The sequence below is a fragment of the Cyprinus carpio genome, chromosome B20 (assembly GCF_018340385.1).
Source record: "Cyprinus carpio isolate SPL01 chromosome B20, ASM1834038v1, whole genome shotgun sequence".
NCBI classification, from domain to species: domain Eukaryota; kingdom Metazoa; phylum Chordata; class Actinopteri; order Cypriniformes; family Cyprinidae; genus Cyprinus; species Cyprinus carpio.
This window is the reverse complement of record NC_056616.1, coordinates 21,380,696-21,394,620: the sequence shown is the minus strand read 5'-3', so window position 1 is coordinate 21,394,620 and position 13,925 is coordinate 21,380,696. Positions and strand designations below refer to the sequence as shown.

The 13,925-nt window shown below is 35.2% G+C and overlaps 3 protein-coding genes across 3 annotated transcripts; 2 read left to right on the top strand and 1 right to left on the bottom strand.

Moving 5' to 3' along the window:
- The first annotated feature begins 798 nt into the window (after window positions 1-798).
- Window positions 799-1,633, top strand: LOC109107755 (spermatogenesis-associated protein 45-like). The gene is made up of 2 exons (XM_019120971.2): window positions 799-1,426; window positions 1,516-1,633. The coding sequence occupies exons 1-2, from the start codon at window positions 1,189-1,191 to the stop codon at window positions 1,563-1,565; spliced, it is 288 nt and encodes a 95-aa protein (XP_018976516.1). The 5' UTR covers window positions 799-1,188; the 3' UTR covers window positions 1,566-1,633.
- Window positions 1,634-1,738: 105 nt separating this feature from the next.
- Window positions 1,739-5,080, bottom strand: tatdn3 (TatD DNase domain containing 3). The gene is made up of 10 exons (XM_019120236.2): window positions 4,886-5,080; window positions 4,404-4,436; window positions 4,228-4,301; window positions 3,996-4,077; window positions 3,834-3,896; window positions 3,199-3,308; window positions 2,729-2,784; window positions 2,532-2,644; window positions 2,169-2,249; window positions 1,739-2,076 (listed from the first exon to the last, which is right to left on the bottom strand). Exons 1-10 carry the CDS (start codon window positions 5,024-5,026, stop codon window positions 1,945-1,947), a joined length of 885 nt encoding a protein of 294 aa, XP_018975781.2. The 5' UTR covers window positions 5,027-5,080; the 3' UTR covers window positions 1,739-1,944.
- Window positions 5,081-5,169: 89 nt separating this feature from the next.
- Window positions 5,170-7,596, top strand: LOC109053758 (kinetochore-associated protein NSL1 homolog). Its single transcript, XM_019071079.2, has 6 exons — window positions 5,170-5,337; window positions 5,532-5,610; window positions 5,702-5,829; window positions 6,612-6,666; window positions 6,764-6,831; window positions 7,012-7,596. The coding sequence occupies exons 1-6, from the start codon at window positions 5,170-5,172 to the stop codon at window positions 7,243-7,245; spliced, it is 732 nt and encodes a 243-aa protein (XP_018926624.1). The 3' UTR covers window positions 7,246-7,596.
- Window positions 7,597-13,925: the final 6,329 nt, after the last annotated feature.

The following is a 13,925-nucleotide window of genomic DNA, read 5'->3' as shown; positions in this document are numbered from 1 at the left end:
TTGATGGAGCCATCATCTTCTCAAGGTGCCAAGGAATTAAACTGCTTTGGTCATGTGACAATTTGCACTAACCATGTGAAACTGCACATATTTAATGAAGAGCCTTTATTTTTTCCATATTTGCAGGAAGTGCACTAATACAGTTTTTAAAGCTTTATAAATGAAAACCTTTGTGAATGGATGGATTGAATGGGTTTTGTTATATCCATTTTTTTTTTACATTTTATAAATTATACACAAACTTTAAATTATAGGCCTACATAAACATTCTACAACAATCTGAAAACAAGCACTGAAAACACTGTAAAATTTGTCACTTTTGCAGCTAATAATGTTATGTGACTAAGTAATACCTCTTGTTCTTGTGGCAGTGAATAAAAAACACTATTTTTTCTTTATTCCATATTATTAAAATAGCATGAAGGTCAAGGTGAAATCAGTGTAAGCGGTTCAGTCTGGGCTTGGTGGAATGTGGGAGGCTTTTACAAACATCTGTCAAAGCTAACATGACAGTGTAAAACAGGCTAGATTGTATAATGTTCAATGCAATTTTTAAAGACATGTACTGAATTTGACAATGCTGTTTCATTAATGCTGCTTTTTAAAGACAAGTTAGAAACCATTACATCAATCGTGTTGAATTCATTACACTGACAAAGCTATTTTTAACAGTAAAAAGTGAGTTTTGGCCCGAGGATATGTTGTTTAGGGATAGTGAATGTTTTTGCTTTTTCAATTCATATCATTAAAATATTGTTGGTACGACTAAGGATAATCTTAAAATTACGTTCAAAAACATTCAGCCACCGACGACGCACTAAATTACTTGTTTTAAACGCCTGCATTGATACAGTATAGCCTACCAGTGTTGCCGAGTTCGGGGTTTCCCCGATATTTAAATAATTGACATTATACCAATGATAATACTGCGCGACATTATGAGTTTTGTGAGGGAGCGGCACAGTGCTGGCAACTCTGCAACATATACACACACATTATATATATATATATATATATATATATATACACACACACACACACACACACACACACACACACAAACAGCTTCCGGCGACACACATTACAGGAAGGCTGTCTGGTTACCACGGTTACAGCTGTTTAAACATTAAGGCCTGATGGCCACATGCTAACTCGAATTAACAAGTAGCCTACATATGATTGATAACAATGTCAAAATCAAAGCAAGACAAACTGTACGAGTTCAATATGCAGAGGGAGACGTGGTGTCGCGTGGAGACAAGCAGTAGGTTCTGGAATTTACCTGAAAGAAAACACTTCCGTAGTCACCTCCAGAACACCTGTGACTTCAGCGCGCTGCAGACCGCGCGCCCCGAGCAGCGCTCCTCCTGGATGCACAGCGACAACAACACCAGACATCCCGAGCGAAGGCACTTCGAAGACAGCTGTAAGACGAGCTTTAACTTCAACTCCAACTTTTAAAGGTTATATACGACATATAATAAAGTAAAATACGATCTTTTTTTGTCCTTCCAGATAAAACTCATCAGGTGTTAGGAACTGCAATCAACCTCTATGACGAGTAAAGGTTTTTCTCCAGACAGTAATAAACGTGTAATGAAGCGATCTGGCAATAAAACAGTGGATTATTTCATTTTTTTTTTTTATTTAAACAATTTTCAAACTGTTTTTTATCACCCTTAATGTTAAAACCTGTATGACTTTCTTCTGAAAGGAACACAGATGAAAAACATTTAAATAATGTATTAATTGGGAGAATTAGTTTTAATCCAGCTCACAAAACCAGTCTGAAAGGTTCATGCACTAATCAAATCGATCCTTTTATGATACTTTTACAGTAAATTTGTGGAAAGCTTGAAAGCGCTAGACATTCACTTTAAGTCCATTTGTTTTCTCTGAGTGAGCTCTTTATTAACAAAATTAAATGATATAAGAATAATAATTCTAGCTTTTTAACTTAGAAAACAATCGAAGGGCATTTTGTGTTGTGACTTCCATAACTACGTCTGAAGATATCCCCTTAACCTTTGCAATGTATTCACAGCAGATCATTATGTTTCCGGGCTCATTTCTAACCTAGGGCAATAAGAAGATAAACACGGGACAGTGAGCTTCAAAACATCTCAGTCATACAGAAAATCAGATTATAATATCAGGTTAGGACTTACATGTTTGTCAATCCCCAAGGCCGGAGAATCTGTCTCGAGGCAAATGTGTTCCAGTGGAATCTGTCTGATTAATTTTGCTCTCTGCATTTGAAATACAGTATCATTATAGTGGTGAAAAACAAAATTATGTCAAACCTCATGTTTGTCACATAAGGTACATATAGGTTTAAATAATACATCATTTCCGGTTCAAACACAATCATGTGTACAGAATGTGCTAATAGTTGAAGTGTATGACATGTGACGTGGAACTGGGTCATTCTTTAATATATGATTCATGACTTTATTGCAAACTTTTCATTCTTATCTATGATTTTATGGCACACAAGCATAATGGTAATTAAATTAAAATCCTTATATAACCTGCTCGTTTTTGCTGACAGCAGGCGGAAAGGAGAAGCAGAATCCAGCCTGAACCCCTTCCATAGCAACTGATGGCTTGCCGGCAAAATTATGCAATAATGCTTGTCTAATCCCTAAAGACATAAAAGTAGAATTACGCAAGAAATTCAGCTGCGACTGTAAAGGTCACAGAGACATAATGATTTGTTATCTCTTACCTAGTTCTTTCATTGTGGCTATGGTAACCTTGGCTGCTGAGCGGGAATGTACATTCCTTTAAGATAAAAGAATGGACTGAGTTATGAAAAAAGGTACAAAAAGTGGTACAAAAAGTGGTTTTGGTCTATATAGCTAATTTTGCCCTACATTACAACTGTGAGGAGGGTGAACTTTTTTTATAACTCATCCATTTAAATTATATTAAGCCTTAAAGTTCTGCATAATTAAGGGTGTGGTAACTTGAGTGACAGGTGGATTTCTGCTGCTGACACTGCCGTCAAGCAAGGGGGCGTGGCTTTAGCAGCCAGCTCCCACCTCTTTGCCCTTTTTCGATTATTCAGGAGTGACATGCCGAGATGGCAACGGCCAACTCCGCCCACTTTGAGCTTCAAAAATGCTCTTCGGAAATCTGTGGTGATGTCGTGGACACTACGTCCATGTTTTTATGCAGTCTATGGTTGCTACTCACACTGGCAAATCCAGTTCTTTAGATATTTCAAGTTGTTTTATAAAGACTTTTATCTGCTCATCACGCTCTTGAGTAGTATTTGCAAACCAGGGGGTAAAATCAAGACCAATCTGTGAAGAAAAAAAAAAATCACCAACAATATAACAAACTACATCACAATAAAAATGAGAACAACAAAAATTAAAAACAAAATTTAAAACCAACATCACAAACCTTATACAAATTTTTTTATATAATTACAACTTTCAAGTTTTTATTTTTTATTTTTATGATTATCCCTAGAGCAATGGTTCTCAACCTTTTCGAATCCATATATATATATATATATATATATATATATATATATATATATATTAAGCTTGTCTTGCCTAATTGTAAATCATTTTAAATCATATAGATTACCCCTTGGAAGTTTGCTAAGGACTTCTTTACTTTTTCTCACTTTATTTAATTAATTTTACATCCCTTTCTTCTCTACTTTGTATATAAACAATGTAGTCAAAATAAGCTGAATGTTTTATTTTTGTTTGGTAAGTGTTGGGACATTTCATTTAACATAACAAATATATAATATTTTAAAAGTCCTGAGCAGTGTCTGTTGAAAATTGTCCAAAAAAGAAAATATATTATTTTACCTCCCCGACTGCTATAATATCAGCTCTGTACTTCTGGAACAAAGGAAGGAATGGCTCCAGGTCCTGTTAAAACAAAACTAATATTTTTGCACTAAAAGGTCACAATATAGCATATGAAGCATGGTAAACCTATCTTTCTACGTCTTGTTTTGTTATATTCACCTGAATCTTGACACTATGCAAGTCTTGCCCTGATCCTTGAAGGGGATGAATGCCAAAACAAGGGAACACAAAACCAGGATAGCTATATCAAAAACATTAAATATTAGTAAAGCTGCATGTGTCCATTGCTGTGTAAGCATATGTGGTGTGTGTGTGTGTGTGCAGCTGGAACACTGTCATTCCAAAGGCCACAGGAAACTCCTCAGTGAGAATGTTCTCATACAAAGCTTACGTTTTTGACAGCTGGATAACTTTCTCAAACTCACTGGCTCCCTCAGTAACTGCCACAAGAGCTTTCACTCCAGCCTGAAATTACATTCATTAAACAGAAGAGGTCATTGTTGCAACATTAGAGTCTTGTTTGTCAGCTTTTATTGATTTGTCCTCTTCGGATTGACAAAAGCTTACCATTTTAGCTCTCAAAAGGACATCATCTATATCCTAGGGGGAAAAAACATTAAACATTGTAAACATTAAAATAACTTAATATATAAACTAGATTCTGTACACATCTGTGCAGATGATTTCTGTTTGGTCTGGCAACAAACCCCCTGTCTGCATATAGTTTACATAAACACAATGATACTGACAACATAGCCAACAACAGTTTACATTTAATATTATATAATAGCATTTTTCTTTGTTTTTACTATTATAACTTCGTCCGGTCAAAAAGTGTCCCAATTTGTTATAAATACTGTACTGTACTAAACAAATCAATAAGATCACTCTGAACTACCTGCTGAAAAAAACAACTTAAAGAACCTGCTGAGGCTGGTTTAGGTGAGGTTTTCTGTAAGGCTGTAGCACACATTTACAAAGCGGTGATGGATCCGCTCATAAATACATTGTGTTTATGGCTTAAAGATAAGACTTTCGCAATTTCTTACCTGTGTAAACTCATTTGCTGACAAGTGACAGTGACAGTCAATAAACCCTCTAGCCATGATGTTAGTGTATATAAAAATATTTTGAGCACGTTTCTGTGTGAATTTGTAAATAAAATGTGTTATTAAACCACTTGTTTTCATGATCTCTACGGCATTTTCTGTCCGTTCCCCGCCTTCACGATGGAGATCGGAACGTTTCTTCCGCTGTTTCTCTTAGGGTTTGTTTCGTTGTAACACATTCTGCTTCCGCTTCCAGGATTTATTTTGAAAAATAAGCGGCAGTCATGGAGGCAGATCGTGAGACCGGGGCAGATTTTAGAGTAAATGTCAAGTCGAAAAAACACGTTCGTGAACAGCTTGAAAAGTATAAAGACTTATTTAAAAAGTTGCTCGATGGCCAATGCCACATTTCCGAGGAGGACAAAGCTAAATTGCTGCAGGAAATGGTTGTGGTAAGTATAGCAGAAAAAAAAAAAAACATGTCAGTTCAATTATTTTATATATTTTATTTTTTGTCTTTAAGTGTACGATGGTTTTACTGTAGAAACACCATCTGTTATACCTGTGGTAAACCAATTATGGGAGGTATTTATGACACTGATGTCTGCATTTTTCGTTCACTTTATTTGTCCGTTTTATCGTTTAGAACTTTGAATTCACAGTGCAAGAAAATCTAGTTATTGGTGGCTTGTCCTGGGACGAGGTGTCAGAGGAGTATTGTGAAGGTACGTTACTGTCAGTTTTAGAAAACTCGTTACACTTTTTGCAAACCAAACCAAAGCCATAACATTATTAACCATTACTTTGTATGTTCAGACTATGACAGCACAATAAATGACATTCTGGATGAGCAAATAGTGGAGACCGCCTGCAAACGCAACTCTTACCCAAAGCAAATACGCAACCAGGTTGTGCGATCATTAAGAGCAGAAAGGAAACTTCTGGTGAGACATGTTTATTTTCACACACAAAACACACACACACACACACACACACACATATATATATATATATATATATATATATATATGGATTTCCATTCATTCTTTCATCTATACATACAGTATAAATAAATCACAAACAAATGAGGTATTCAATTATTAAAACAATAATATTACAAACTTCAGAGATTAGAAAATATATTAGTCTTTACAGGATTTTATTTATATTTGAAACTAATTATCTTTGGGAACACCTATCAGACAGAGTAAATTAGTTATGACAAAGGCAAAATAGCCGCGACGCTAGGTGTGCACTTGTCACCTGTATTTAAAACTTATAGCCATTATGAAAAAAGGTGTTTTTTTTTTTTTTTTTTTTTTTTTTTTTTTAACTTTTTGAATAAGATTCAAGTGCCTTGGACTATTATTATTCTTACGAGCTGAATCATCCATTGTAACCAAAGTGCACCGAGACAAGGAACCAATACCCCGTGCAGCACTTCTTTTGCATTCTTTACTTAGAGTAAATTAGTTATTTTAAAGTTTTACATGTTCTACTCCTGGCCGCTAGATGTCACAATATATGATGTCATTATTGTTTTACGATTTTGAAATTTTAGGAGTTCTACATCTGGCCACTAGGTGTCATAATAAAACATGATTGTGTTTGCTGGATTAAAAAGTACAGTGTTTTTTCAGAGTACAGCTCAGTTTGATTTTTTAGAAGACCTTAATGTTGTTGCGTGAATGTAGCTTATATGCTTACTGTTGATCCATTATTTTAGGGTTTGTATGAACAGGCAGTGAAGCCACAAGACCTAAAGCCAGACCCAGCTCAAGGTGTGTGCGCCTTTCTTTTCTTAGCAGAAGTGCATAATTTGTAAAAGTGTGCTTTACGCAGTGTTTGTTTCTGGCTCTTAAACATTTTTTTTTACAGACAGCGCCATTAGAAATGTATCAGCTGCTGCACCTGCAATGTTCAAACAAGCCAGTACAGTTATGAAGGTATAAATCTATTTTAATTACTTTTATACAGTGCTTCTTGAATGCATGGTACTACATGCTTGTCCATTTTATTGTCTAATAATTTTAAGTATACCAGTGAGATGAAATTCTCATTACCTTAAACAGAAAAAAAAGGATTTATTATTCTTAACATGCTCCATTTTCCTTCATTCTGTTCAGTCTCTGAAAAGTCTGAAGCAGGCAGCCGAGGGCTTGCGTCAAGTACTTGACATGCAGCCTTCAGCGGAGTCGGTGGAAATCGACAGAGAAGTGTTTGGAAGCTCACTAGGAGACGTCTGTCCAGATCTTCACCACAGGCTTCCCTCCACCATCAAAAGAGCTGCGTCTGATTCAGAATACAGTGCAGACTATGTACCTGCTCCAAAAATCATCCAAATGACTGATGCAAATTAATTTGTATCTCTGTGTGTGTATGTATTATTTTGTGTGGGAATAGAGAAGGGCAGTATGGGAGTATAGTATTGACACCTGTTATTAGATATTAGATATAGCGGTTTGTATGTTGATTCTTACCCATATCATGTAAATAAATATTCAAGAAATACTTTGTGCATATAGTTAAAAATGAAAAATAAGTGCTACACCAGTTTCTTTTCCATTACAATAAATTACTTTTTTAGAGAACTATTGTGCTGATGTGGTCCAGGTTCATACCACAAGGTGTTGTTGGTCTACCAGTATTGGTTTCCAAATACGAGCACTGAACACATTTTATATTAAATAAAAGAGCCAATTAAACATGGACTAACAGGGCCCTTTTTTGTATCATGAAAGAACAATGATAAAAATAATAATAATTTTCTTAACACATTTACAAATAACATATATATAGGCCAATATCTTATAACTGCCAACATGTGTTAAGTAAACTGATTGAAAAGAATATCAGGATTAAATTCTACCTCTGATAAACTTACTATGGTGTCACTTTGAACGCAAGACTACAAATGGCCAAATTGTGAAACTGTCAATCATATTACCTTTTAAAATGCATAACCATATAAGACCATAAACTATTAACGTTTTTTAACCCACTTGATTTTACCCATAAGGACTTTCATTGCCTGATTTAAAAAAAAAAATTAATAATAAAACAAGCTTTCAGAAATCACCTTTTCAAATGGAAAAGGAAGTCATTTCAAGGAATGACCCAAAATCGTTAAAAATACAAAAACACTCACACCGCCTGAAGTTATTGGAGTTTTCGAGAGCACCACGTGACTTCAAAGAACATCCGCCGAAGGCATTTGCAAGAAATGCTACTGAGGGATGTTGACTGACAGCTTAAACATGCCTAACTATGCGCTAATTAAAACGACATAATAGTTCGCCTTAACTTTCCATCAAATTTCGTGAACGGAAGTCTTTATCGTGCTCGTGCTCTTTTGCACCTGTCATGTCACTTTTCAGTGCGACAAGTAACTTTACACGAAATGATGCTCCAGCTTTACGGTTATTTCGAAAGAGTGAGGTATGTTACTTCTTTGGTAATTTTCTTTACATAATTACAAAATAAGTTTATAACCTAAAAAAAATAAATAAATGTGCCAAATTACTAATATGCGTTCTATAACACATGCATTCACATCTTTCTGATTTGTGCCACCCAAAATGATTCTGTGGTTTACTCTTTGGGATTTGTTCTGTTATAATGAGATAATCCTGCATATTAATGTTCAGGAAACAACATATCATAACAACCATAACATATGATTGTGATTCAGAGATCTCATAATAAAAACAAAAAATTAAAAAAAAGAAAAAAAAACAAACTAGCTGCACAAAAGAGCAGCAAAAAAAGACAAACTCAGAGAGCTGATGAGTTGCATGAGGTTTGCAAGCTACACTTTATATATAGAATATAAAAAATGTTGATTTCAGCATTTGCACTTTTCAGTAAATTTGCAGGTAGAATGATTATTTGCCCTATGCAGACATATGATGGTAATTGTGGGCAGACATTGGAAAATATATAAAATGCTAATTGATGCATATGATTGATGTGGTTTTATTTTAACATACTGAAATGTTCTGTAACCAGGCATATGAATGTCTGGAACAGGAGAACAGCCTGCTGAGGAAGGAAGTCCAGCTTTTGTTAGAGGAACAGCAACGCTTGACAGATGCCCTCAAAGCCCATGAGCCTTTGTGCCCTGTCTTGAACTGTGGTATGACCTCAACATCAAGGTCTGCAGGCACAATGTCACCTGAGTTTATGTCTAGATAGAGTCGCTTACATTTGATGCTCATGATGTCCAAATTTCAATTTAAGGATAAATTAAGCATACTTGTAATCATGCAAGCGATTTATGCATACTAGCAGCGTGCAATTTTATTTTTATATTTTTATTTTATTTTATTCTGAAGTATTAACTTTTGAGTTCAGTATTAAGTGTTTTCTGTCAACATGCAAGTGAATTATTAAGTCATGTTTGAAATTGCATTGTAACAGGTTATATTCAAAATACAGGATCTTTGTAGTCATATGTTTGTTTTCCAAGGGTTACGCCTCACGTGAATACGTTCACTATTTATTATACTTTGATAGTCAATAACCACTAACTAAACCATCTGTTATACCACACTTAGTTGGCTGTGAATGAACGACATGCAACAGTGGACTTCTGCTTTATGAGATCCAATCTGACCAAAATACCAGAGGTTAGTTTCAAAACTGTGACAGCAGGTTTATGTCTGCGTAATATTATTAACCATAACAGCTTAATTCAAATGTTAGTGTAACTTTCCTGTCTTGCTTGATCATGTTTTGCTGTTGGAGTGTATTGTAAGTATTAGAAAAATAAACAATTATTTTTTAAAAATCACTCTTTGTATTCACTCTGTGACACAGATGCAGATCGAAATTCAGTAATTACTCGAATTGAAGTAGTCATACAATTTCTATTAAAATGAGGTCACCAAATCAGAAAAAGGACCTGGATGTGTAGTTTTTTTCTCATTTGTGTTGAAACCATATCTGGGGGTGGTTGCGGTAAGATGGTGGTCAGATTTTTTTCTTGAATGTATCACTTCCTTAAACCTCTGTGGACTTACCTTCCTAACCAGTGCAGGGTACACACTTCTACATTTCTCTTCCAGTTTTCTCTTCTCTTCTGAAAAGTCCTAGAGCTCAACATTAATCTTTTGACTTTCGTTTTAAAACTTTAAAGACAAAAAGCACTGTTAGAGAATGTAAAAAAAGGACCACAAAACAGTTCATTTTAGTATGTTCATTATAATTGTTTATTCTAGCAGAAATGCAATTGTTCAGAAAGGGTTGAGTGTAAAGCATATAGTTTTCACAGAAAATAAAATTGCTTTTGTTGGGGCTTGACAAAATTTATGCAGCACACAATTTTTGATTTTGGAGCGAGAGAGAGAGAGAGATGTATTAATTATTTTATTTTTTTATTACATCAGTAGCACATATCAGAAGTACATAAACATATCTTGGATGCAAGGAGGTCTTGCGGTCAAAATGTTGAGAACCAGTGCTTTATAATCATACATATACATATACACGTATTTAACAAATGAAATCATACATGACTGGCAACTGTTATGTCTGCTTCAAAGTTTACATATGTTTTTGTTTCCTTGGTTGATTTGGTGCAGTATTACAAAACATCTGCGACGTTTGCATTAATGAAATATTAGCTGCATCAAGACAAGCGGAAATAAGAGTCCAGTGCATGTCCTGCAACTCAGCGTCTATTTTTGTTATAATTGTAATGATAATGTGTGGATAATGGATAAGCTGTCTTAAGCAGTCTGGCTTTCTGTATGTTTACCATCACAGAAATTCAAATGGTTACAACTACAAACATTACAAACTATTAACTTTTAACCATTAATAATGGTTTTCTGCAGTGTGTTTTGGGACATATTCCATTAGGATTTAATGGTTTTAACAAGCCACCAATAGAAGGTGACCAATTACCAGTAGAAACCCACAGGGTCCATTACTGTTTCTAATAAAACCAATACAATTCCCATCATAACCAGTAAAACCACTACAAATTTTGTGATGATGTCTATTTTTTGTTGTTGTTGTTGTTTTTGAGCAAGGTACAAATAGCCCATGATGTCTTTTATATTGTGGCCCACAATTCCTTGATTGTTATGCCCTCTAGCGGACACATTACTAATCAACTTGCATTAAATTAAAATCTTCGACGTATTTTATATAATCTTTATATTTAGATTACGTTAAGGCCTATATATTTTATAATAAATAGATTATATTTAGAATATGTACATCTACTGAAAATAGGCATAGCTGCTTTAAATTAAAGTTATAATAAATGTAGTTTTAATTATCTGAAATAAAAGCCATCGGTTTGTATATGACCAGTATCATCGATATTCGCTAGAGATCGTGTGTCTTCTAAAAGCTCAGGTTGGGTCAGAGCTGTAAATATCTCTTCTCCTCACACACGAAAATAAAAGGAAGTAGAGAAGATTATCATAAACTGTTTAGCATTGCCTTTAAAGTGCATGTTTTGAAATCTGAATAGAGGAGCATGCAAATACGCATTGTGAACTAAGAAATAAGGGGTGTGTCTTAAACAGAAAAAGAAAAATAATTATGTTATGGTAACTTTTCCTTCCTGATCTGTAAGTTCCTGGTAGCGACTGTAGGTGGTTGCCCTTGCATCTCAGAACTCTTGGAAACCTTACAGGAACTTAAAGAAGAATGTGGACCTTGAAGTTCTAATTTAACCTAAACTTCCTTGAGCTCCCCCAAATAAAAATAATTAAAAAAAAGGGGACCTTTCCATTGTACAGTCATGGCCAAAAGTTTCGGCAGTGACAAATTGTTTTGCAAAGTTTGCTGCTTCAGTATTTATAGATTATTTTTCCAAATTTTTCTATGGTATACCGAAAACAATGATAAGCATATCATAAGTTCTAAAGGCTTTTATTGGCAAAAAATAAATAAATAAATATGAGTCAATATTTACAGTGTTGACCCTTGTTCTTCATAACCTCTGCAGTTCACTCTGGCATGCTGGATATTAGCTTCTGGCCTGGGCCAAATCCTGACTGATGGCGATCCATTCTTGCCTTATTACTGTAGTTCTCTGAGTTGATCACAATTTGTGGGCTTCTGCTTGTCCACTTGCCTTTTGAGGACTGACCACAGGTTCTCTGTGGGACTGAGATCCAGGGAGTTGCCTGGCCACGGATCCAAAATTTCAATGTAATGATCTTGGAGCCACTTCTTTATTACTCTTGCTTTGTGACATGGTGCTCCATCATGCTGGAAAATGCACAGATCATCACCAAATTGCTCATGGATCAATGGAATAAGTCACTCTTGCAAGACGTTTTGATACCATTCTTTATTCATGGCAGTGTTTTGGGGCAGAATTATGAGAGAGCCCACTCACTTGGTTGAAAAGCAACCCCACACAAGGATGGTCTCAGGATGCATCACTGTTGGCACAACACAGGACTCATGGTAGCCTTTTCTTCGAACAATCGATTTTCCAGATGTCCCAAACAGTTGGAAGGGAGCTTCATCAGAGAAAATAACTTTGCACCAGTCTTCTGCTGTCCAGTCCTTGTACTTCCTGCAGAATTTCAGTCTGTCCTTGATGTTTTTCTTGGAGAGAAGTGGCTTTTTTGCTGCCCTACGTGAAACCAGGCCGTTGTCCAAAAGTCTTGGCCTCAGTGTACGTGCAGATGCTCTCACACCAACCTGCTGCCATTCCTGAGCAAGCTCTGCACTGCTGGTGACACGATTCTGTAGCTGACTCCAAAAGAGAAAAAGATACAGATACATAATGGACACTCTGGGACGTCCTGAAGACTTCTTCACTGCAGTCGAACCTCACTCCTTGAAGTTCTTGATGATCCAGTAAATGGTTCTTTCAGGTGCAATATTCTTTGTAGCAATTTCCTTGCATATGAGGCCATTTTGATGCAAAGAGATGATGGCTGCATGTGTGTCTTTGAAGGTAACTATTGTTAACAAGAACACAATGATTGGAAGTGTTCTTCCCTCCTTTTATAGGAATCATTCTGCTCTTACAATCTAATTAGTATGATTGTGATTTCACCTGACTAGAACTCATTCACACTTTCACATGTGCTGCTGACATGATTAGTCAGTTAATGTTAGCTGGTCATTTTGTGTCTGGATCAAAAAACAGTATTTTTATTATTATTTGTGTGTGTGTGTGTGTGAAAAGTAAATTTTCTGTCCAATGAAGCTTTTAGCGATTATTTAAAATGCATCTAATCACTCTACACAATAATCTAGAAACAATGTGAATGAACACCACAATAGCTTAAGCAGTGAACTTTGCAAAGCACAAAATTTTTGTCACTGCCAAAACTTTTGGCCATGACTGTATAGACAAGGAAGTGGTCTAGACTGTTCACTAAATGCATTCATCGTTAATCTATGCATGCTGAGGGTAAACCAATCTTTTTTAAATGTGAGGTTTGTAATATACACTACAGGAGTGTCATTCAAAATACTTTTTCCTGGATGAGTAAAGCATCAACATTTTGTTTTGTCTTTCATATTTTTAGGATAATAGAATATATGTATCATATATATGTATTTTATCATATTTTGGATTTTTTTAAATCCCATGCTTACGTTTTTTTGTCATTATAATTAACCCCTAATAGTGTATTATAATAGTAATGGCTAAATGAATACCTGCCAATCAAGTTCCAGAGGCATAAGTTTGTAATATGTCATCATTAAAAATGCATATTTTCCTGAATGAGTAAGGCATTCCAATGATCTTACAGGTTAAGAACCTGTCAGTAATGAATGCGTTGTATCAAAACTTTAAAATCATTATAATAATATTTAAAGGTTATGACATAGATGTTTGAAATAGCATTACAACACCCTATTTGACATCTGTAGATTCCATTGCAACAGTTTAAATGCTTGCATCAGAATGTGAAGTTTCCACTGATTGCATTTATTGCCAAGGTCTGTGACTATGTTGGTGCATATTCAGGCAGGGCAAAGTGCACTTGCGTTGTGGTGAAAGTCAGGTCAAGATGTTAGGAATCTGGGTATTTGTTAAATCAATATTTTAGAT

Excerpts from the sequence above, each read along its gene's own strand:
- LOC109107755 (XM_019120971.2), top strand. The coding sequence starts at position 1,189 with ATGTCAAAATCAAAGCAAGACAAACTGTACGAGTTCAATATGCAGAGG. Across the intron at positions 1,427-1,515 it reads AAGGCACTTCGAAGACAGCT|ATAAAACTCATCAGGTGTTA; the intron begins GTAAGACGAGCT and ends TTGTCCTTCCAG.
- tatdn3 (XM_019120236.2), bottom strand. The coding sequence starts at position 5,026 with ATGAAAACAAGTGGTTTAATAACACATTTTATTTACAAATTCACACAG. Across the intron at positions 4,302-4,403 it reads TCCTTTTGAGAGCTAAAATG|GCTGGAGTGAAAGCTCTTGT; the intron begins GTAAGCTTTTGT and ends ATGTAATTTCAG. Across the intron at positions 2,250-2,531 it reads CTGTCAGCAAAAACGAGCAG|AGAGCAAAATTAATCAGACA; the intron begins GTTATATAAGGA and ends TTTCAAATGCAG.
- LOC109053758 (XM_019071079.2), top strand. The coding sequence starts at position 5,170 with ATGGAGGCAGATCGTGAGACCGGGGCAGATTTTAGAGTAAATGTCAAG. Across the intron at positions 5,611-5,701 it reads GTCAGAGGAGTATTGTGAAG|ACTATGACAGCACAATAAAT; the intron begins GTACGTTACTGT and ends TTGTATGTTCAG. Across the intron at positions 6,832-7,011 it reads AAGCCAGTACAGTTATGAAG|TCTCTGAAAAGTCTGAAGCA; the intron begins GTATAAATCTAT and ends CATTCTGTTCAG.